General features: G+C 37.8%; 1 protein-coding gene across 13 annotated transcripts in view; it reads left to right on the plus strand.

Moving 5' to 3' along the window:
• LAMA2 (laminin subunit alpha 2) overlaps window positions 1-25,767 on the plus strand; it is a 4,753,606-nt gene that overhangs the window by 2,589,534 nt on the left and 2,138,305 nt on the right. For all 13 annotated transcript variants that reach the window (XM_044064325.1, XM_044064371.1, XM_044064344.1 and 10 more), the window contains exon 14: window positions 6,636-6,847. In XM_044064325.1, coding sequence (XP_043920260.1) covers window positions 6,636-6,847 — 212 coding nt within the window. The remainder of the gene's footprint in view (window positions 1-6,635; window positions 6,848-25,767) is intronic.

The following is a 25,767-nucleotide window of genomic DNA, read 5'->3' on the forward strand; positions in this document are numbered from 1 at the left end:
CAAGCTTGGGTGCCAAGCCTTTCAGAGCTTTAATGCCATTGAAAAGTCAGTTCCTCTGCCTCAAGGATCAATGGTCGGCTTGTGCTCTTCCTTTATTGAGCAGGTAAGTTTTCTTTGGTGAAAAAAAACCTTCCATTTTGTTATTTGTGTTGTGGTTTTATCAGTTTTCTCTTTAGGAAAGTAGAGTTATGAGACTGAAATGTATTTTTAAATGGAGAGCTCATTTTTCTTGTCAACTTAAAAGGAATGTAAAATAACTGCAAACAATATTCCTGTGGAGAAATTTGTATTTATTTTACTTTTGCACATCTGGCATAGGGTTTTAAATGCTTTTTACTGTGTTTTTTGTCAGTCAAAAAAGTAAATTTTGTAGACTATTAGTGTTTACCAGCATTTGCTGCTTGTCTTCACTTTTGGCTTGGCCATGGAACAGACTACCAGCCCCACAACTGGTAATTCTTTCAGCCACAAGAAGAAAAAATTAAGAGACAACCTTTGCCACCACTGCAAGTTAGCAAGTTGCTTCAGCTGCAGGTGGGTGATTGTACTGCGGCCATTTGTTTTATATCAGACCACCCATCTTTTATCCATATTCCTCTGGTGTAGCACATACAGCCACAATAGACCAGGTATTAGCCATGTCCTCAGTGTCTGTTAGGGTCCCCTCCATAGGCAATTGAGAAATACTCTAGTTGGTTCTGGGAGAGGGAAATGGGAAGTTTTCCCTGTTGTGTCAGAATACTATAACCATCTCTGGGGAGGTTGCTGCTGTCATTAGTAACATAGTTTGCCCAACATTTCCTGTCAAAAAGAAACAGAAAACCCAACATCTATCTACTCATCCTCAAAGTTCTTTGGATAGAAGTAGTTTACTGGGTCTTGCCCAGGGTTTAATTCAGGCTGTTGATCCTCCATGTAATGTAGTTTCTGGTAAAAGAAAGAGGGATACCTCTTTTCCTGAACAGAATCAAGATTCTGAACCTGAACAGGAATATGCAGGGATGGATACTGAGTTTTTTCAGATTTCTAATTCAGAATCAGAGTAGGTTTGAGTTTCTAGTTTTCCTTGTAGAGGTTTCTATTTCTCTGAGACTGCTGCTAGAATGTGACATTGTTTTCAGTGGGAGAACACTAAGGTTTCTCAGTCCTTCAAAATATACTGAGTTGTTACAGAATGATTTTCCAGATCCTATAGCCATTCCTTTTTGTTCTGTTTGCCTTTGAGGATGTGTGTATTACTGCCTACAGTTTTCCTGGTAGTTATCTAGCTGTCCCTAAAACGTTTGATAGAATATATAAAGTTCCTCATTCTTTTAAATTTTCATACACTATTCCCAAACTTGACAGAGCAGCTTTAGCACTAGTTGATCCCAGTGCTGGGATGCACCTAGTCAATTCCAGTCCTACTCTTTATGAGAAGGATGGGAAGATTATTGATAGGTGTGGGAAAAAGTATGTATTTTTGCAACTTTGATTTTCAGAATTTTAAATTGTCAGGGTCATATGTTAAAGTTTGTTCTAATTGTGAAAGCATGAGGAATGTTGTATCTGCAGTTTCTTGTTGTGAGTAAATATCTGCTTTAAATAATTTAGTTTCTTTTATTCCACAAGTCATTACTCACTGTTTGTAAGGTGAGTCAACCCTATCTCATTTTCCATAGGGACAGAGTTACTTTGAGAACTAATCCTTTTATGCTAAAGTGGTATCCAAGTTTTCTTTAAGCCTTAAAGGCAAACTATCCATCTCCCATTTTTTTCCTGAACCTAAAATGAGGGAGAAAGGATACTCCATACCTTGGGTGCCCACCCACAATTTCAGTACTATTTTGGCAGAATTAAATTGTTCAGATCTTCAGATCAGTTGTTCATTTCTTGTGAAGGTAAGAAGAAGGGGGAACCCGTATCAAAATAGACACTTTCGAAATGTTGTATAAGGCTGTTGCCTTTTGCAGTACTCACCATAACAAATCTGTTTCAGGCAAGGTCAAGGCCCACTGTTCCAGAGCCTTGGCTTCATCTATAGCTTTTTGGAAAAGTACCTCTTAACCTCTTAGCACAAAAATCCTGGACACAAGCTAAAACAATGGGGGAGGGGGGGGGACAAAGGCCCAACAATGGTGACAATATTGCTCTTATGAACGTATAAAGATCTAAAATAAAAGGATTTGTGTTAGCATCCATTTTCTGGAGTCTGAAATTCAAAGGTATGCCATTATTTAGTAACTTCAACCCTCAGTGATTTAACAGAAAACCACAAATTTTATTAGGAAAAGGCAATAAATATGAGGCAAAAATCTGGACAGCTGAAAGCTAAATTGGAGTCTAAAAGTATTTCTGAAGCTACTACGTGCTCCTCTGTACATACTGTTACAAAGCACTATAAGTTTGATACCTGCTGTAGGTCTGGATCTGGCTTTGACAAGACCATTCTCTAGAGGTTCATGCACTCTTCTCATTCCACCTCCTGAATGTTAACTAGGGTAATCTAACCACATAGCTAAGGCTACTACAGGGTTGATCAAAATGATGAACATGTGTAAGTAAACTTACCATAATTGTAGTTGTTTGAATGAGCACTGCTGCTGTAGCTACTCCTTCCCTTCACCCTGCATATCCTTTCATGTAATTTTTATTCCAGGATTCTTACATTTATTTTCTGCTGTTCATACCTTTGTCTTTTCATGGTTCAGCTTCCCTGTCTCTGTTGGCAGAAGGGTTTCACGCCAAAACTTGTCTTTTATTCAGCTCAGCTTGAGCTGTCCTGGCAGTCTGGGCACATGGAAGATGCCCTGAAACTTTGGAAGCTGTCTGGCTGTTATATATCCTTGGTAGGATATAGCTCATATACCTAAGGCTACTGCAGCAGTGATCATGCAAACATCTGCTGTTATGGTAAGTTTACTTAAACAACTGTACTGTGTGCATCCTACGAGAAATGAGGAAAAAAGAAATGTATATAAGGAAGCATTGGTGATGTATGTAGGTGAAAGAGTTTAGTGTACAGTAGATTTAGGAAAGGAGGAAAGTAAAGGAGTAAAAGGAGTGTAAGAGAGAGATGTGGGGAAGAGAGAGATTAGTGTGCAGTAATTATAAGAGGAAAGTGCATGGAGAGAGTCATAGGAGAGAGGTAATATAGCTAAAAATCAGTTATAAAATCAGAAAATAAGGAAATTACTTAATTTTGTGAGATATTATGTATTCTACCTGAGGAAGTACAGGAATTACAAAAGCAAAAACACACCTTAGTGTTTTCCCTTAAATGAGCCAGCCTTTAAATATTAAAATGGTAGCAATTAGCTTTTAGCAGTCACTCTTCAAAAGGATAGACTTTAGACAGTTGGAGAAACCAGTAAAATGCATGTAGCCTTGATCCTGCACTTGTGGCATAGAAGGATAAAGCTTGACTATGGCCTAGGCAGCCTGATTTTGAATAGTCACTTGGGTTCTTGATGACAAAGACAAGGAAGATGGTTGCGTCCAATCAAATGGCTCTGGGAGTGCACACATTCAGGACACATTCCAGTGCGTTGATTTTCATGGGGGACACTGGGGAAACAATCCCACAGAATTGTGTGTGGATGGGTTAAGCAGTCCTACTGATGTCAGCCGTTTGTGGGACTGATGGGTTGCAGATCACTGCACCCATTGCATGTCTCACCCATGGGTTGTTACTGGGTGTACACTGAGGATAGGTTGGATTAAAAGAAAGAATTCTTGAACTACTTCAAATGGCTGCCTTAATCATGGCTCCTCCCAGCTGTCTCTTACCCTTGCTGATGACAGAATGAATTATTCAGAGGGAGGCTGATGATCACAAGCAGATGGGGCAAAAAAATGCCAAAAAAATACATAGAGATTTACCAGTAAATAATCCATTATCCACAAGCAGTTGAAGTTGCATGATTATTATTTCTTTTACTAGAAATAATAGGTTTTACATTACACTTGAAAGCAAATATGCAGACAGAAAGAACTTGCATGAGAAATTAGAAATAAAACATTCAAAATGGCAGAAGATGATCAGAGAAAACAAAAGTGTGAATGCTTCATGCTTAAAGATATACTACTCTTTACCATTTTCAGGCTTTTCAATCCAACATGAAATTTCAGACTCTTTAGAAGCAATGTTTCCATAATACAAGCTCTTACCCAAAGGCATGTTCCAAAGCAATAGCTTGCATCTTCAGCTGTCTTTTGTAATTGCTGTTGTATGAATTAATAATCAGTTCTTGCATTTATCAGTCCCCAAACATGATTTTGTATGGATTTTGAATTTTATAAGATGTCTTCCTAATTCCTTAGTTACATGTCAAAGGGGAAGGGAAAGATTTAGTAAGCCAGAGTCAAAATAAGGAAATTGTCATATAACCTAGTCAGACTTTTCATGCAGCAGAATCTGCAGTAGTGCAAACATTTGCAAATTAAGTTCCTATAGTAGTAAGCACAGTTACATCCCATTTCATACATATTGATTGATTTACATAGTACACCTCGTTGATAAAAGCAAGTGCCCAGCAAACTGAGTATTTATACACTTAAACATTTGATACAGCACATCACTCTCACAGTATTGCAGTCTTTCTCACAGGGAGAAGTTGCAGTCTTGGGTGCTGCATACAGAGGTATTTTTTTGGTTGGGATAGGTCAAATTTTTAAGTACAGACGTGCCTAAGCAGTTGAGGGGGTAGGAGACCAACTTCCCTATTGTTAGTGCTGTGACTGAGTACCAAAACAGGTTGTGGGCTGCACATATAAGTAGATGTACAGAAAAGTGCAGATGAACAGGAACAAGGGATAAATACCTGCTAGAAATGAGCTGCCCACACAAAGGCACAGATGAACAGGAACAGAGGATAAATACCTGTTGGAAGTGAGCTGCACATTTTGGACCTATACAGACAGATGGTTGATAAATGGTTCCAGGAAGGATGGGATGAAATACAAGCTATAGAACAAGAGGAAGTTGACATAGATGACAGGAAAGAGAGGACAATGCATTACCTGCCATCATAGAGGCTGATCCAGGGGGCATTGGGCCTGACTCTATTCTAACTGCAGGCTTAACACAAAAAAACACACTGGTTTAAAGTGCATGTGTCAAACATTACAAAAGCCGCACTATTAGTCAAAGTTATATGTCAAAGTGTCAGGCAGCACAAAAGCCACTCTTTCATTCAAAGTATGGGTCAAACAGGTCCTTCTGTCTAAATATACCTACATCACTATCAGACACCTCATCCAAGTAAAGAAATTCCACAAGCCTGTATGCTAGCTCACCTTCTGTTTTCTACTGTTTTTAGTAATAAATGTCCTACAGACTTCCTTAAATTGCCAGTTCTTATGTATGCTGGCAACATGGCTATATACAGATCTGGGCCATGCCCACTACCATCAAAAATAGAAAATAATCCTAATTTAACTGCATCCTGTTTACAAACCACACAACTCCTTCTGAATCCCAGAAAAACAATATTCTGCACAAAACAAAACAAACACTCCCATCAGTGCCACTAAAGTGGCACATTGTTAAAAACAGTTAACTATTTTAGGCTATACAGTGTTTCAAGTATTTCAGGCCCTGGCTTGCCCATAACCTAAATTTTCACCAGACAACAGCAAATACATAAAAAGTCTTGTTCTGTGGTAGAAATGTTTCCCACTTCTTCTCCCTGAACGCAGGGATGCAGTATGTAAAGGTATTCTTCTAGCAAAACTTGAGTACAGGATGCCTGTAACTGCAGAAGCCTTAAAAAAAAATTAGCCTGTCTCAAAATCACCATCACAGATAAAAAGTCAGTACACTGGTAATTGAAGGCTAAGAAGACTAATAAAACAACAAATCCAACGCCAAAAAGTTTATTGCAACAAGCAAAGCTTTCGGGTAAACCACCCTTCTTCAGTGCTAATCACTGGCAAGAGTTTTTCAATATTAGCCTCCAAACTTTGGGAATCACTGCCTGTGTCACAGAAAAAAATCTTGACTCCTTTTCAGAATTTCAGACTAATTTGAAAAAAAAAAAGTTACAGTGCCATGCAAACATTTAACTTGATATAACATCCATCTGCAAAAAAAAAATCAAGCTCTCTTTACCTAGGACTGCAGTGTCAGAAACCTTTCCACATTTACTGTACTTTTTAAAGTATGTTTTATAATTTATTTCTCACATAAGTTGTGTAACGGATGGGTTATGCTGCTTCAAAATTTTAAGTTTGCCAGAGCCTTCAAGTACTTGACAGCCATGTCAAAATGTTTTCCTCCAGTGTAGCCTCAGTTTTATAAATGGGCTTTTGCATTTCTTTAAAGTCTTTTAATTGCATTTAGACCTTTTATGCTCTTCAAAATGAGTGGAAGAGCAGCTTATGATATTACCAGACTGTAGCCATGCTTCTTATATTCTGTGTCACACAGGTTACTAACATGCAAGTTATATTTCCCTTTTAAGGATACACATGCTTATATCATTGTAGAATTGTTTCAGTTTTAAATAATTAATATTTATTATGTTATCGTGCTGTAAATCTGCTACTAGCTTAATCAGTGTACTGATGAAAATTAAACTGGTTACAGTTTTGTGCTTAGTAGTTGATAAGTTGGTGAGTGTCTCTTTGTAACCCTTGTTTTGGTTACTCGGCAGGGAAATGGACTGAGAATTAGCTCTGTGAAGAAACTGATCCAGCTTCAGCCATTCAGAGAGTACACTCAAGTTCTTTTAATGGACCCCACATTTTTCATTCTATCAGCAAGTCGTGAGCCTGTCAGCAAGAAGGACTTCATGACAATTCTGACAAATGTGACCCGTTTGCTTATTACAGCTACTTACAGCAATGAGACGGAGGCCATTTACAGGTACATCAAATAATAAAATCAAGATTTGCTCCGTGTGCTTCATTTATTGGAAAAAAGTTATTCTTGCATATTGAAGTTATCTTAATTAAAGGCATAACTGAATTATATAGTTGACACTCAGAAAATACTAAAAATGACTATATGACTTTATTATGGAAAATTATACATTTCATTTATTTTCTTTTTGAGTAGTTTATCTCGTTTTGTAATAATGGAGTAGTCTGCTGCGATAACATTGGCTTCTCTCTGAAGTGCTCTTTACAAGAAACCTTGAAGTATGAACTTTTCATCATATTCTCTTTAAACACTTAATTAATGTGTCAATTTCATTTATATTTTAAAATGTCCTCACTGAAATATATATGCTACAGATAAGGCAAAATTTAACTAGTGTGATGCATTGCCCTTGCAGCTACTCAGCTTAAAAATTAATGTATGAAGGAAACTATTATTCTGTGATCTTTCTCACAACTTTGAAAGTCAAAAATATTTTTCCCTTATAATTAACAGTCCTAACAAAGATAAACATAAGCCACTGTCAGAGATGTGGTTTTCAGTGAAAGCATACAGATTTGTAGTGCAAAGATAACCTTCATTTGAAACATACTACTTGGTTAACTACATATGTGTTTAGCACTTTTCCTGAGCCAATAAATATGAAATTTAACTTACAAAAATATATGCGCTTGTATAAACACATAAAAGTCCTTCTATATTAACACTTTATGTTGCATCTGCCACTTATGTAGATGTGTACCTTGAAATGCATGTATCCACTTAAGATGTAACATGACAAAAAAAGAAAACTTCAGAGGCATAATAGTCTGATCTGGTTTCTTCCCAAATTGAATTATTCAGTATTTGGAAAATAAAGATAAGAAGCCTTAGGTTGCCACTCTAATTGAATCTGTCCTCAGCAATGTTATTTCTGTAGACTGAAAACATTGGGATTCTAATACCTTCTCTTCCAGGGAAAGCAGATACTGGGGTGAGATTCTTACTAAACATTCCATTGACTTTAATAACTTTCTACCTCACTGCTAGATTACTAGTTTTAGGTTGTAGGTAAAGATGGCAAGAGGATATACATTCAGCAATATTGGGGTTTAGATCCCTCAGTTTTTGTCTCACCTATCCAAGTTCTAGTCTTTCCTTAGTTAATTAGACATCCAAGAAGCTAGCAATCCTCCCCAACAATGTGGATCAGTAGGGTTTTGGTAAAGAACTTTTGTATGACTTATACAGTGGATTTTCACATGGCCTACTATATCATTAATTACACTGCTGCTATGCTTCAGGCAGAAAGCTCATTTACGTTTCTGGCTTTGAAGAAGATGGGAGACATCTTTCAAATTATGGACCTCAGTGACTTCAACAACATATGGAGAACATGTAGTTCTAGTTTTTAACTCTCTAAATGCCCTTTCTCCTAATGAATGGTCTTCACAAATATGATGTACGCCATTTGGTATATAACCATTTATAATCAACACAGGAGGTTTTTTTTTTCAGTTTTCCCTGGCAATGCCCATGCACCATTTCTGGTGCAAAGTATTGTACTTTGGTTTCTTCTGTACCCAAAGTGTTTACCAAGGTGCCAGCTTTTGTTGGACAAGAAAAAAATGCACATTTCTGTACATGGATTACTGGTTGCTTTGTATACCACTAAAACCTTGTTGCTACCATCCTTCTAGATCTTGGAGGTCTCCATAACATGAGCGACATCATCTGTCAGACTCCAAGGATAACTTCTATGGGGGAAGAATTGTGTGCTATTTAGCATTGGCCATTCCTGCCCAGATAGAGGCTTCAAGAGGTCTTAGCCTTCATTTCCTGGGTAAGGGTACAGAAGGGTGTTGAGTCCAGACTTCCCAGACCTGTTGAATCTGATAGCTTCAAGGATTCATTTGAATGTCACAGAATGCAGGTGTTTTAATAGGCTGTGAAGTGTCAGTGGCTTTAGAAAGACAAGACACACGTAGACCTTTTATTGGCATTAAACACCATATTTCTAACTCTGGCATGACAAAATCTCCCAGCAGGATTAATGCAGGTTTTCCTTCCGGCAGCAGATCCTGTCAAATGTCATAAGAGGGTTATCTTGAGGACTTTTTGAACTTTCTGTACTTACTTGTTATTTTTCCACCAGTCAGTGTTTGTATGGCTGAACAGTCTTCATGCTTAGCTATCTTTTTCTGAGTTATTTCTCTAACTTGGCGATCTAATAATGTTGCTCTGAAACATTTCCAATTACCTACTGCACTTTACATAATCATTTTTCAGATCACTGTGTAAAGCATTGTTCTTTGTTACCATTCATGCATACTGCATTTGGTGTTGCTGCTCTCAGTCCTGCAGATGAACCCTTGTAAAATTCAACTGCAGATTACTGCAAGCAGTATGCTACTCATGCTACTTTTTTTTTCAGGCTATCTTTGTTGTGTTGACATGTGCATGTGATATCAGCACAGAGAGGTTTACCATTTTCTGACATTGTCTCTTGCATATGCAATGCTCACACATTCATACTATTTTGCAGAACCTTGCCCTAAACATGAACTTTCTGAAAAGCTGGCTACATGTTTAAGCTGTACACACTGAGATATGTATACTAATGTTAATGCAGAATTTAAATAGTGTGTGTTTGCCTGACTGTACTCGGCAATTATCATGACAGTTTTATTAGCAGTCATAATGACTAGTAATCAAGCTACCTGCAAAACGCAGCAGCTTAGCATGTGAGCACTGTGAAGAAACATAGATCAGGTTACAGAAAAATCGAATACTTGGCCTGCTAAGGGATAAATAGCAGAGACAAGGCAGTGTGGTGATAATATCAGAATAAGTAGGATATTCACTGACTAAAAAATCAGTAGATCACATAAAGACTTGTACATCATGACAGCAATCACATGACCTCATGATCCCAACATGATGCATGTAGAGTGCTTATGACAGTGCAGGTTCACAAAAGCAACAACACACCAGACTAAGCACAGCCAATGGCCCAAATAATGGCTATATAGCAAATTTCCTGGTGTTTTTGTATGAGAAACATGATGGAAATGGATGTATAGAACAGTCAGAAATTGGGAAGATTAAGCAGAGGAACATACAGAAGGGCAAGGGAAAAGGAAGAAAGGTATGCAAGAATATACCTACTATTCAGCTACAATAATTCCTCACATTGATGACTTCACCCTCATATGTAGCGCACAAAACCTTAACCTCCAACAACTCACTCAAGAATCCTTATCATCCATTGAAGTCTTGCTAGCTGACTTACAAATTTTTCTTAGCCTCTAAAAATGCAAACTTATTGTCTGCACCCTAAGGAACCTCTCAGCCGAGAAACCCTTCTTTGATATTTTGTCAAAAAATAAAACTAAAATTGAAATCTACCTACATATTAAGCTGCGTGGCACCCACATTGACAGTAGCTTAAAATCTCAGTACCACATCTGACATACAGTAAAGAAAACTCACCAGAAATTGTGTTCCCTATATGGAATAAAAAAAAGTCCTCACTGACCAAACCAGAAAGCACTCACTTCGCCTCTACCCTACTATTCCCTACTCAGCCCGTTTTCAACAACTTAGAAGTCTCTCAGCTCTCAAAAGCTCAAACAGTGCTATCACAAAGTAACAGTTTGCAGTAAATCACCTCAAAAAATCCCACCACTGCCTAGCACTCAAAGAACTAAACTGGCTTAAACTTACTCACTTACTTACTCCCAACCTGCAACTGCTCATTACCTCATATATAAATCTTCAAACTGTCCATCTTTGTCAAATCTAATCCAGCCATACAAACCAGAGACCCCTTTGCTCAATCCAAATGCTGCTCCTCTACATCATTAAATCCAGCAATACAGTTGGTGACAGTTTATTCTTAAACCATGTCACCAAATATGGAATGCCATACCTCTCTCTCTAAAACTAGAACAATGTCTCAGACATTCTAAACAGAATCTGAAGTCATGCCTGCAGAGTCTCTGGCTCTGCCCTCACACATAACACAGGATAAGCACCCCTAGACTAAACCATAAAGTCCGCACTTCTTCCTACCCTTCAGCTACTTCCAATTATTCTCTCTCTCTTAACTCTTCTTCTCTGTATTCTCACCCCCTCAATGTAACTGAGCACTACTCCCTTACTTAATCCTTCTTGCATTCATCTATGGCATTCCATCTCCTGCTTCACACTTTCAGTCACCTGTAGTCCTTGTCCTTCTGTCATCAGTCTTTAATCTACGACATCAGCTGCTGACTAACAAAAAAAAAAATAAAGCATAAAGCATGTCTGTATGCAACGTAATGTCTGTTTTCTGTCTTTATTATGAAACTGCTTACAGAAGGATACAATGATACTTGTCCACTGAAATTTGTCGGTATATTGAATTTTGCTCTTCATCTTCCTTTGCTCAAAACAGTCATCCATATCCTTGCCTTATTGTACAACCTGCAATGATTCCATTACTAGGCATCCTTTTAAAAATACTATTGAATAACTTTTCTATACAATGTATACACTTTTGCAAAATATCTTTATTTGCTAGAGTAAGTATACTCTTGTAAAATGTTTTTTTTTTTTTTTTTTTTTTTTTTTTTGTTACACAATGTATAAATCTATAATATGTACAATATGGAGCTTTTCTCCCCAGGCTTCTACTGAAAAGGGGAGACTGTGCCCAGTCAGCCTTTCTGGTCAACAGATATAAAAAAATAAATAAAAGTACATCATAATTTGTTGAGAGATGACATTTTTATGTTAAAAATGGTGGAGAAGGATAGGAATGAGGTAAAGGTATGGGTATGAAAGAGAATATAGGGATGGCAGCAGAGGCAGGCAAACACTAAAGACAGACAATGATAAACTATGGAGATGCTAACACAAATGGGGAGGGGGACACAAAGGAATGACACAAATAGATGAAGGGGAAACAGTTGGTGATAGCTTTATAAGTGATTAATAGGCTATCATATCAGCCATTGTGGAAGGAAGGAGGAAGCAATAGCGATGTCCATTGTTCTGACACTTCGCTCAGTGCTGTGAGGTTAAGAGCACTGTGGTCTATAGTCGTCATTGATTAGCTACGTATGTAAAGACTATTTCACAATCTACAGTGGATGCAAACAGGCAGACACAGGCGGCATTGTGCAGTCTGTGGCTGTAATGCATTGCATTAAATCTGTGATTCAGAGATTCATAGAAATGTACCCAAATTTGCATCATCAGCATGACTGTGGCCATTGCAATACTCATTTGTCTGTCTAATTTTGGAAGAATAGCAAGTGGAATACAATTTTTGGCTATTGCTATCAGTCTACAGAGTAAAATATCATTCTACACTAAGGATAAACAGGTCAGTGACAAGCAGGGAGAATGACTGGATGACTGTACTATTCTGTTCTTATTATGGCTGATTGCTCCACAGCTGCATTCTGATGGGGGTGAGGGCACAGGGAGGGTAGTGAGGGAGGTCTGAAGTAATTATACAAAATTCTCTACAGATTATCAGCGTATGGCACATGTATTTATTTGTATTTTTTCCAGGGTAGAGCACTGATCTCCAATGACCATTTTCAGTCTTAGCCCGAGACTGGTGTTCTGTTAAGTCTCAGCACAGTTAGGCAATGGAGGCTGAGGGAATCAAACCTTGCACTATTGGACCATAGCAAACACTTTGTTGACAGCTCTTTAATCCCCTAAACCAACTACCAGGCCACATCTTATGAGGTAAGGGTACATAGGCCTTAGCCAGATGAGTGAATGAGTGGATAATACTTAAGAGATGTTTTTTGATGGGGGGGGGGGGGACTGCATAGACATCTAAAATTAGAGTGAAGAACACAGGAAGGTTTGAAATGATGGATGAAGAGGAGAGGGACCAGACAGGAGGCAGTAGCCCACCATGGGATTTCCTGTCGACAATGTGAGGTGCACTATGACCCTCTGGTATGCAGCTTAGAGAAGACTGTGTTACATTGCAGACCATCTGCATCTATGCATCAGATATGGAGCATAGTAGACAATGTAAAGTGGTAATGGCACACTCATTAACTGACATTAGGCAGGGGTGAATATGCAGCACATGATGGTTATACATTCTTGAACACAGGTAGGTGTAGGCCACTGACAAGGTATATGTGACAACACAGACCATTCCCATGCTGCCCTACTGGTGTGCTGTGGGGATTCCCTATGTTACTGGGGTATGGTAGGTGTGGCAACTTATTGTGGCATAACTGAAACTACAACTGCTGCTGCACACATGATGTTTCAGATTAGTTATTATATCTGCACCTATGCATGACACTTGAGAAGAAGAAGTACCTAGAGATTTTTTTTTCATGGAGTGGCTCCATAAACCTCTGAGAAGGGAGTGAGGAGCACAGAAGTTGCAATGGTGGATAAAAGAGGATGGGCTCAGGTGCAGGCAGCAGTAGCCCACAAAGGCATTGGCTGTGGACAGTGTGAGGTGCACCAGGACTCCCTGGTACACCACTCAGAAAAGACTCTCTTGCATTGCAGAGCATATGTATCTGTGCATCAGATATAGAACATTGTGGGCAATTTGAGGTGGTGATGGCACACTCATTAATTGATATTTGGACAGATGGTGATATACAACACATAATGACAAAGACATGCATCTGGAGCATTTCTCCCCGGGCCTCCACTGAAAACAGGCTCTGTGGAACCTAGTCAGACTTTCCTGGTCAACAAATGATAAATAAAATAAATAAATAAAAAAAAATAATGGCAATATGTTCCTGAAAACAGGTATGCATAATACCTCTATAAGGCCTCTCAGTATTTTTCCTGTCACAGGCTCCCTAAGATTGGTAACACCCCTTTCTATTTTCTGTTGCTTAAGTCATTGTACTAATATTTTTTGTGCTCTCGTAGTTATTATCAAACAACCATTTCTAAACTTAAGCAAATTATCCAGATACTCCCTTTATTTTCCCTTCAGTATGCAACAATTGCTCTTGTTCATGTTTTGTAAGATTTTCCATCGCCTGCAATATTTTAACTTTTTGCAACGTATGTAAATAATTTCTATTACTTCTTTCCCATATCAGATTGTCTCATGTATCTACAACATTTTTAAATTCCATTTTCATTTTACACCACTCCCTAGCTACAACGTCTGATGAAATTGTATCGTTCCTAATAACTGTTGAATCATATCCACTATCCATTCCTTAAATTCTACTCCTTTTAACAAATAAGTTGGAAAGCACAAAGCAATAGTGTCACATTTTTACTTGATTATCATGCATCTCTATCTTCACCTTTATTGGTGGATTGTCTGAAATAGTTATTGGATGTATTTGAAAACTTTCTATATGGTATCAATGGTAATTCTTATCCAGTCTAGTCCAGTTATTGCACCTTGTGGAATAATATGCAAACTCTGCCTGGGTCTGTGCTAGTAAACAGGCACCTTTCATTCTAAATATTCTCGTGAAGTTTTCAAAAATCTACCCACTTTTCTTATTTTTTTCCCTCCTCACCATTGCAAATCAGGTTCCAGTTCCCACATATGAACAATATTCCCCACTGAAAGCTAATTACCGCTCCCGTAATTCTTTTAAACTCATTGATACCAATTTTTGGATAGAATATAAATACATACCAGTGTAATCCTCTTTCCATGCCAATATCCCTCTTATTGCTTCAAATATATTGTTATTATGTTTTTTCTCCTCTTCTGTAACTATTGTAGCCTCTCTGACAATCAATGTTATTACTTCATTTTCCTTTGTCCCTGATACTCTGCTGGATATCCATTCTGAAATCCCTTCTTTGCCAAATTCATAAGTTAATTTTTTTTCCAGTTCTGTCTCCTGTAACATTGTTATTTGCACCCTGCACTTCTTATTACAAATCAATACTCTTTGCTTCGTCTCAAGACCTACTATGTCATTCACATTCTATTGCATAAGTGATAAGGCAGCCATGCTGATAAAAAGCTATTAATTTCACATATTCTGCATTACAGTTTGTCTGAATATATGATCTGATGTTGATGTTTTTACCCTCTACCTTTTAACGTAGCCTTACTTCCATTGTAGGTAGTCTCTTTCCCTTTTTCTGCTGTTCTGAAAAAAAAAATGTAACTTTATATAACTAATTTTAATTTTTTCTACTTTATGTTTGTTGTGCTTAAACTTTCTGTAGCATTTTACAGTCCTTCTTGTTCTGTTGTTGTTGTTATTTTTCCTGTCATGGCTGAAAAGGAAAAATTCTAGTAAGGTTTAAGAAGATTGGGAAATGCAGTCAAAAGAATCCTTTTTCTGATCCCTACACTCTTTGTATCTACTGTCTAGGCCCCTTCACCTACAAGAAAGTTGTGGAATCTGCCATGCCTTTAACCCCCTTGCTAGAGTACAAAAATAAATTAATCTTAAAAGGACTTCTCCCATCTTTCTTTGTTGATGCTGTTTCTGGAGAATTGTCTAAAAAGTTATCCAAATAATCTCTTAGGTCTTCTTCAGTTTCATTGAGGACCTCAGAGAAAGTTTCTAAAAGGCTTTCTTTGGATCCTTCTATGAAGAAGAAAATTAAGTTGTCAGATCTGACCTGCTCAGATCACACTAAAGAAAAGATTACCTCTTTGGATAGGAAAGCTTATTTGGATCCAAGGTTTCTGAAAACACAGGATTCATCTGCTCCAAAGACGTCCAATCCTCCCACCTTTTTGGACACTCTACCTAGGACATGGTACTTCCCATCTGTGGACCCTGTCCTGTCAAGGTTACCTTCTTCTTTTGTGAAAAATGTAATCCGGCACCATGAAGGTTGTCCTAAATTCTCAAAGGAACAGTACGACCAATGAAATTAATAAATATTTATTGAAAATAACAAAACCAAGAACAAAACTCAAATTTAATAATTCATAGATTATCCATTAAGCACTTTCGTCTCCTACCACCGGAGACTTCATCAGAATAACGATTTTCCACATTAATGATTCTTATATAGATTCTCCTTTTTGAATCAACAAATGAAAGCCCTTTTGGACTAACTGACTATATACTTTTAAAGTCACAAGTTAAATAGTCAGTATGTATAACCTGCTGAAATACAGCAGTGTTGAAAAAATATATAAATAAAAAGAAACACATACTTCCATGTTTTAAAAAAGAAACCCATACTTCCATGTTTTAAAAAAGAAACACATACTTCATATTTTAAAAGTGCAAGTGCCTATTCACATCAAAGAAACCAGGTATCAAATCCTCAACTATTATAAACCTTAATAATAAGATTCATGATATAAGAATTCCATTAATGCAACACATAAATATGTGCTAATTTATACTGCTTGTATAGTTTGTTTTATACATTAATATATTGTATGCTTAACAATACATAAATACTGTATAATAAAACATATATCAATAAATATTCATACAAAATATTAAATGCAAATATTAAAAATACATATAAATACACATACAAATATGTTAAAATTGTATAAAAATGTGTTAAATGAATGCATACATAAAACTATTACAAAACTTGAATGTTCACTAACTTTTAAGAAATGACTTTAAAAAATGACTTTAAAAATATCTTAGAAGCAACCACTTAGAAAATGCATGTCTATTTTATAGAGTACATAAATTAATTGGGAGGGTGGCTTAATGGTTAAGGTTTTTGCCTTACAAACACAAGGTGCAGGGTTTGAGTCTCATAAGGGATAATTGGCTAGGCTTAAAATGGCTCGCAAGGGCAGTTAGCCTAGTACTAATCTATGAACCTATGAATTACATAAATTAATTAATTAATAACCCTATTACCCCTTAATTATTTTTGGGTCCATTGCTAAAATCTTGAGAGCTGGCGTAATGGATATATGATTATTGAGACCTTTGCCACAACTTGAATCTAATCTCATTTGCCATATCATCTCTCTATATTCAATTTTGGTCTACCAGTCACCACCCCTCTCTGGGTATTCTACCTCTTCCAGTACCCAGAATCTAAAATCAGCATTGGAGCAATTAGGTACATGTCTATAGAGTGCATTATTTTCATTGTGTCTATTTATGTCCCTAACATGTTCGTAAATTCTATTTTTTAGACACCTTTCTGTCTTCCCCACATAGTAACTATCACAGGCCTTACATATCACCAGATAGACCACACCCTTAGAGTAACAGCTACTATATTTTTTTGTTGAAATAGTTAATTGTATACTGGGTAATTTTATTTCCTTACTTTCCAAAATATAGGGACATTGTCCACATCTCCCACATTTATAGGTTCCATGTTTCTTTTTAGTTCCATTATTCAGTGCTTTCTTCTTTTCCATTATATTCTTTATGTTTGGATTCCTTCTAAAACTAAATCTTAAGTCATTCTTAAATACCTCCGTTTTGGATGCTATACCTCTAAACATGCCCCACACTTCATGTATACTTTTCCTCAACCATTTTATCCCATAAAAATGTGCGGTCGTGAGGTATGGTGTAACTTCAAATTCACCCTTTGTCCCTGTATTTGTAATCTCATCACTCTGTTTCATATTAGTTACTTGTTCATCATCATTTTTTGCTTGTTCATCATCACTTTTTGCATCTTGTTTCAGGAGCGGAATATATCTAGTCCCCCTACCAATTACCACATATTTTTTGACTGGTGTGATTAAATCCATTGGATATCCCCTTTCTTCAAATAAACTACCCACATAATCAATTTCTTTCAAAAATTCATTGTTATCAGAAGTCATTCGCGCCATTCTTATCATCTGTCCCTTTACTATATTTCTCTTAAGCTGATAAGAATGGTCACTATCATAATGTAGATAGGTATTAGAGAAATTCTCCTTCCTGTATATATTAGATTTGTATAATTTATTTTTCCTATCCTTTGAAAGCTCCACATCTAAAAAATGCATCACATCCGTCTCTACAGAGTGAGTAAATTTCAAGGATAGGAAAAATAAATTATACAAATCTAATATATACAGGAAGGAGAATTTCTCTAATACCTATCTACATTATGATAGTGACCATTCTTATCAGCTTAAGAGAAATATAGTAAAGGGACAGATGATAAGAATGGCACGAATGATTTCTGATAACAATGAATTTTTGAAAGAAATTGATTATGTGGGTGGTTTATTTGAAGAAAGGGGATATCCAATGGATTTAATCACACCAGTCAAAAAATATGTGGTAATTGGTAGGGGGACTAGATATATTCCGCTCCTGAAACAAGATGCAAAAAGTGATGATGAACAAGCAAAAAATGATGATGAACAAGTAACTAATATGAAACAGAGTGATGAGATTACAAATACAGGGACAAAGGGTGAATTTGAAGTTACACCATACCTCACGACCACACATTTTTATGGGATAAAATGGTTGAGGAAAAGTATACATGAAGTGTGGGACATGTTTAGAGGTATAGCATCCAAAATGGAGGTATTTAAGAATGACTTAAGATTTAGTTTTAGAAGGAATCCAAACATAAAGAATATAATGGAAAAGAAGAAAGCACTGAATAATGGAACTAAAAAGAAACATGGAACCTATAAATGTGGGAGATGTGGGCAATGTCCCTATATTTTGGAAAGTAAGGAAATAAAATTACCCAGTATACAATTAACTATTTCAACAAAAAAATATAGTAGCTGTTACTCTAAGGGTGTGGTCTATCTGGTGATATGTAAGGCCTGTGATAGTTACTATGTGGGGAAGACAGAAAGGTGTCTAAAAATAGAATTTACGAACATGGTAGGGACATAAATAGACACAATGAAAATAATGCACTCTATAGACATGTACCTAATTGCTCCAATGCTGATTTTAGATTCTGGGTACTGGAAGAGGTAGAATACCCAGAGAGGGGTGGTGACTGGGAGACCAAAATTGAATATAGAGAGATGATATGGCAAATGAGATTAGATTCAAGTTGTGGCAAAGGTCTCAATAATCATATATCCATTACGCCAGCTCTCAAGATTTTAGCAATGGATCCAAAAATAATTAAGGGGTAATAGGGTTATCAATTAATTAATTTATGTAATTAATTTATGTACTCTATAAAATAGACATGCATTTTCTAAGTGGTTGCTTCTAAGACATTTTTAAAGTCATTTTTTAAAGTCATTTCTTAAAAGTTAGTGAACATTCAAGTTTTGTAATAGTTTTATGTATGTATTCATTTAACACATTTTTATACAATTTTAACATATTTGTATGTGCATTTATATGTATTTTTAATATTTGCATTTAATATTTTGTATGAATATTTATTGATATATGTTTTATTATACAGTATTTATGTATTGTTAAGCATACAATATATTAATGTATAAAACAAACTATACAAGCAGTATAAATTAGCACATATTTATTTGTTGCATTAATGGAATTCTTATATCATGAATCTTATTATTAAGGTTTATAATAGTTGAGGGTTTGATACCTGGTTTCTTTGATGTGAATAGGCACTTGCACTTTTAAAATATGAAGTATGTGTTTCTTTTTTAAAACATGGAAGTATGTGTTTCTTTTTTAAAACATGGAAGTATGTGTTTCTTTTTATTTATATATTTTTTCAACACTGCTGTATTTCAGCAGGTTATACATACTGACTATTTAACTTGTGACTTTAAAAGCATATAGTCAATTAGTCCAAAAGGGCTTTCATTTGTTGATTCAAAAAGGAGAATCTATATAAGAATCATTAATGTGGAAAATCGTTATTCTGATGAAGTCTCCGGTGGTAGGAGACGAAAGCGCTTAATGGATAATCTATGAATTATTGAATTTGAGTTTTGTTCTTGGTTTTGTTATTTACAATAAATATTCATTAATTTTGTTGGTCGTACTGTTCCTTTGAGAATTTAGGACAACCTTCATGGTGCCGGATTACGTTTTTCATTGAGGTTTGTTTTCTGTTTGCTGTTTGGTTACCTTCTTCTTTTCTCTACAAGCCAGAATTTACCACCAGGCAGTCCTCTCACTATTCTAGGAGTCTCACAGTAAAAGATGTGGATGTCATTATGAGACACATGCTTTTGGTGCAGAGTCTCCCAGTGGATCTTTTGGCCTCTATCCCTTTGGGTCAGGAAGCCCTTGTATCTAATACTCCACCTTTGACTCTTCCTCCTGTGACTCCCTTCTTGGGTTTGGAGCCCTTGGATCAGAGTCATCCAGGACTATCTTTTTTGGATCTGCAGATTGCTGTATCCTCAGCTCAAAAGTTTGCTTTGAGGTCCTCCTTGCTATCGGATCTGGAGAGCTCTCAGAGCCATTAATATACTGTCATATCTGAGGTGTTTTGGTTGACTCTGAGGGCTTCGGATCTTTCTTTGCACTTCAGACCTTTGACAAGGGTTAATTCAGCTCTGACTTCTGCCTCAGGGTGGATTTTCTTGGAGCAGGGTGGGACCAGATATCAGAATGCTCACCTTTCAGACCCAGGTTCCTGTCCTTCTCCAGGAAAATTGGTGTTTAGGACCTTGGAGAAAGCCTTATCAGCTTCCATGACACAGACTGGTCCTTTTCCCTTGAGTTCTGTATCCCCTGCTCTGTGTCATGAGTCTTAGCTTACACTCCCACAGGGGCAGTCAGTACCAGAACCTCAGGACACCCAATTGGATAATTCTACCTCTTCAGACACCTCCCCATATTATCACTGAAGAGGTCCCTTGGAAGAGGACACATAAGAGGAAGCATGTAGATTCCCCTGAATCTGTCATGGAAGACACGGATTTTGAGGAGGGTGAAGGATTCCCACAGTCACCTCCTGCAGATGTATTGTTTGGAGATATCCTTGAAATCCTAAAACAGAGAGGTGGCCTGAAGCCCAGAAATCCTTTTTCAGAGAAATCTGTGCTCCTTGAGGCTTTTGGTACTGTCCCATCTATGTCATGGGTGATTCTGCCTGTCAACAAGCTCCTACATTTGGTCTCATGGTGGGGGTGGAAAGGAGCTTGAATCCATTGAGCCCATAACAAAGAAGGCTGGCAATTTTATGTCTCCTCCAGAAGACAGACAGTTCTGGTCCAAAGACCCAACCCCCGTTGATGCCATTATCATAGTTTCAGCTACCAGGAAGGAACTAGCCAAAGAAAGTTCCTCTGTTCATCCCCCTGACAAGGAGTCATGAGCCGTTGACAGATTTAGGAAGCATCTCTTTACTTCAGGGACCTTTGTCTTGAGATCTCTGAACTGCTTTGCACATTTCACCAGATTGCAAAGGGATGTGATAAAGAAACTCTTGGATACCCTTGCAGGAACTGTGTCTGATGAGATGAAGGATTCATTCACCTCACAGCTGGCAACCCTTCAATTGATATCAAACTCATCTATGAGGCTGATTTCCAATGTGGCAGATGGAAATTCAAGGGCAGTGGATTCAGGTGTAGCCATCAGGAAACACTCCTGAATGTGCTTGTTTGACTTTGCTGGCCTTTTATGTCTATGCTTGTCAATGCTCCTTTAGATGGCACATATCTTTTTGGCCCCAAAGTAAAATATATGTTGCCCAGGTGTGAGAAGGATGGAAAGACCCTTTCTGCCATGGGCATGTATTTTTCCACCCCCCAAAGCTCCTTCTCTAGGAATCACCATGGATGTTAAAAAAAAATAGTTCAAGAAATCACAAGGATCTTTCCAAGACACATGTGGATTGCCTTCCCCCAGAGGCAAAGTGGGAAACCCAAATGGTAGATGTCGCCCTCATGGTAGAGGAGGCCTACAACATCAAGGGTCCGGAGATTCTTTTTTTAGCAAACCATTTCAGCACTCCTAAATGGAGGCCCGATTGTCCCCCTCTGGAGGCAATTGGGGGTCATTTGTTCCTGCACTAGACAGCCTGGCTACAGATAACAAAAGATACTTGAGTGCAGAGGATCATATCCAAAGGATGGATAATTCCATTTTTCCTTTCTCCACCAACCTCCAGGAAAATGTCCGATGTACCACCCAATCAAAGGATCAAGCAGCCATAAAAATACAAAAGATGCTAGACAAAAGAGTCATCCAAGAGGTCTCCCCACAGCATAAAGGGTCCAGAACTTATTCAACATTCTTTATAGTGCCAAAGAAAACAGGGGACTGGAAACCAGTTCTGGATCTCAGCAATCTAAACAGATTTGTTTAAAAGACAAAGTTTCAGATGTTCACAGTTCAGTCCATTCTTCCATTTCTGGAAAAGGGAGACTGGATGTGCTCAGTAGCTCTCCAGCATTCATACTGTCATATAAAAATAAACAGGTGATCCAGGTGATTCTTATGCTTCCAGCTGGGAGCCAGTCATTATCAGTTTAGAGAACTGCCCTTTGGCCTCACCACACCCCCCAGGGTGTTCATCAAATGTATGGCAGTGGTAGCGGCTCATTTGAGACTTTAAGGACTCCGTGTGTGTCCACACTTAAATGACTGGCTCATTACCACTCAGACCAGGCATTAACTCAATATGGCAAAAAAAGAGGTCATCCACACTTGAACAAGATTAGGAATAACCATAAATTTTGAGATGTCAAATTTAGAGCCAACTCAAACTCTAGATTTCATAGGAGCTCTATTAGACACAAGGTCAACAATAGCCTTTCTTCCCCTTTCCAGAGTTCAAACTTTAAGGTCACAAGTCAAAAAAATTATTTGCAGTATGACAATCTCAGCTGGCTTAGTATTACAAGCTCTGGGGTCAATGGCAGCAGAGATAACCCTTGTTCCACTAATCAGGTTTGTGGATGCTTGCTTCTTAGTGATCGATTCTTCATCTACCCTTGTAAGCCCCAATATGAATTAAAAACTCTTGCAAGAAAAGTTGGATAAAGTAGGTCCAATCGGATCAGGTATTACAGGGTCTTCCATTTGTCACCTAACAGCCAAAGGCCATAGTGACCACGGACACTTCCCAGCTAGGGTGGGGGGGGTTACCTGGGAAAGACAGTCCAAGGCAAATGGTCCCCCAAAGAGGCTAATTTGCATATCACTGTTCTGGAGTTGAGAGCGGTGCTTTTAGTGTTGTAAGCCTTTCAGGATGCTCTCCCATCAGCAATGATGCAATTCAAACAGACAATATGTCAGTGGTTTGGTACATCAGCAAACAAGGAGGAACCAAATCATACCATCTATGTTGAGAAGCACTAAGGGTGTGGCAATGGGCAATATCTTCCAACTGCTTTCTGTTAGCAATGCGTATTACTGGGAAGTCCAAAGTGCTAGGAGACAAACTAAGAAGGTGCATACTGTTACCTCACAAATGGTCTCTCAATCAGAAAGTGGTGGAACAATCTTCCACAAGTGGAGCCAGCCATGCTGCAATCTCTTTGCATTCCCCATAAACAACAAGTTCAGCAGCTACTTTGCCCTTATATCCCCACAGTGGGAGTCACCAAAGGAAGCTCTGCTCCATGATTGGGTCCCTGAATTAATTTATGCATATCCCCTAATTCCTATAATCCCAAAATTCCTTCACAGAGCTGCCAGGTTGAAGGCCAATGTTATCCTCATTGCCCGCGTTTGGCCTTAACAGATTTTGTTTCCCTTCCTGTGGCCTCACTTAGCTCACCTACCTTAGATTCTCAACCCATTTCCAGACCTCCTGTCTCATCCAATGGGCATGACAAATCCGGACCTTCCGAGCCTCAAGCTGACAGCTTGGTTTCTCCAATTCCAATAACAGCCAGTCAATGCTCGCTTACCCTGCACATCACATCTTGCTATTTTCCCTTAAGCCATCCACTAGAAAACTATACAATAGTAAGTGAAAAAGACTTATGCATTGGTCTACTGAAAAGCACATAGATCCTTTTTTGGTACCAGCATGTCATGTGCTAGACTTCATTACACAAGTTTTTAACAAGGGGCTAGTTCTTCAACATTGAAAGTCCAATTAGCAGCAATTTCATATTTCCACAATGAATCTGATGGTTGCTCACTAGCCTCTCTTAAATTATGTAAAGCTTTTTTGCATGGTCCAATTCTTCTTAAACCTCCCTTTAAAGATCTCACACTACCATGGGATCTCAGTCTGGTACTGCAGTCCTTAATTCGACCACTCTTTGAGTCTGCCAATGATTGTGATCTAAAATTTTTGTCTTGGAACACATTATTCTTAGTTGCCATCACCTCCACCAGATGCATTTTGGAAATTCAGGCATTGCTGGTGAAACCTCCATATCTCATTTTCCATAGGGTTAGAGTATCCTTATGAACTAGTGCTTCCTTTTTACCCAAGGTGGTATCACAAGTCAGCATTGATGTATTAATCTTCCAGTATTCTTTCTGAATTATTCCAACAAAGTAGAATATTTACTACACTTGTTAGTTGTTCATAGACAACTATGTTTTTTATCTTCATAGGGCAAAGGATATCAGAAAAAAAAAAATTATCAGCTATTTGTTTCATTTGCTGGATTGAAGTTGGGTGCACCTGTTTCAAAGGTCCCTTTGGATAAATGGCTTACTGACTGTATCTCCTTTATTTATAACAAGACAGGAATGGCATTGCTGTACAAGTTATGGTCTCATACTACCAGGGCTGTATCCAATCAAGAACTTCCATGGATGATACTTGTTCAGCAGCAACTTGGGCTTCCCCTCACACCATTATTCTGCATTAAAGCTGGATCTGATGTCCAGGGATAGAGCATCTTTTGCCTCAGTGGTGCTCAGGAATATCCTTCCAATCCACCCAGGGGGGTTTTAGCAGCTGGGAGTTCTGTCCCATCAGTTGAGGATGGAATAAAAATTGGCAACTTCAGATAAAACAGCTATGTACTCACTATAACATTCCATCTGTATTGTCGATTTTCATTCCCCCTCAACTGCCATCCCACCAACCCCCAACATTTTTAGGTTTCTTCTAGGAGAGCAAGAGGATATAACAATTGTGTTGCATCATTATTATGCTTTTACCAACTCCAGAAGTTGCATTGCCCCTTCTATTGTAAAGCTTTCTATCCTTTTCTCTTCATCCAAATTGGACAAGTATGTGCTTAAATTGTAATAGTACGTCTTTCTTAGTGCTTGCAAACAAGATCTGAGGTAATGGGGAAGATGCATTATGGATAAGGAGGAAGCTTGAGATTTTTGGATTGCCACGAGCTTTTACAAGTGGCTGAGTCAGATCCAATATCTCAGATCTGAACCCATCAGTCAAGGAGGAATGAAAACTGGCAACACAGATGGAACGTTATGGTGAGTACATTCCTTTTTTTTCCACCTTCCAACTTACAGTGGATATACAAAGTTTGCACAAAAATGCCAGGTTTTTGTGATATAAAAAAATTAGACCACAATAAATCATTTCAAAACTTTTCCCACCTTTAATGTGACCTATAACCTGTACAATTCAATTGAAAAACAAACAAATCTGTTAGGGGAAAATATAAAAAATAAAAAACGTACAATAAGCTGGTTGCATAAGCGTGCACACCCTTAAACTAATACTTTGTTGAAGCACCTTTTGATTGAATTACATTATTCAGTCTTCTTGGGTACACACCTGCCATCAATTAAAGAGACTCTGATTAACCTCAAATAAAGTTCAGCTGTCCTAGTAGGATTTTTCTGACATTTACTCAGTTGAACTGCTACAGCAAAAGCCATGGTTCCCAGAGAGCTTACAAACCATCAAAGGGATCTCATTGTTGGAAGGTGTCAGTCAGAAGTGTACAAAAAATTTCCACAGCATTGGATATACCATGAAACACAGTGAAGACAGTCATCAAGGAGTGGAGAAAATATGGGACAACAGTGACATTGCAAAAAACTGGATGTCCCTCCAAAATTGATGACAAGACAAGACAAAAACTGGTCAGGAAGGCTGCCAAGAGACCTACAGCAACACTGAAGGAGCTGCAGAAATTTTTGGCAAGTACTGGTTATGTACTACATGTGATAATAATCTCCTATATTCTCCATATATCTGGA

This window comes from Protopterus annectens, chromosome 1.part0 (assembly GCF_019279795.1).
Source record: "Protopterus annectens isolate FY-2018-M chromosome 1.part0, PAN1.0, whole genome shotgun sequence".
Taxonomy (NCBI): Eukaryota; Metazoa; Chordata; order Ceratodontiformes; family Protopteridae; genus Protopterus; species Protopterus annectens.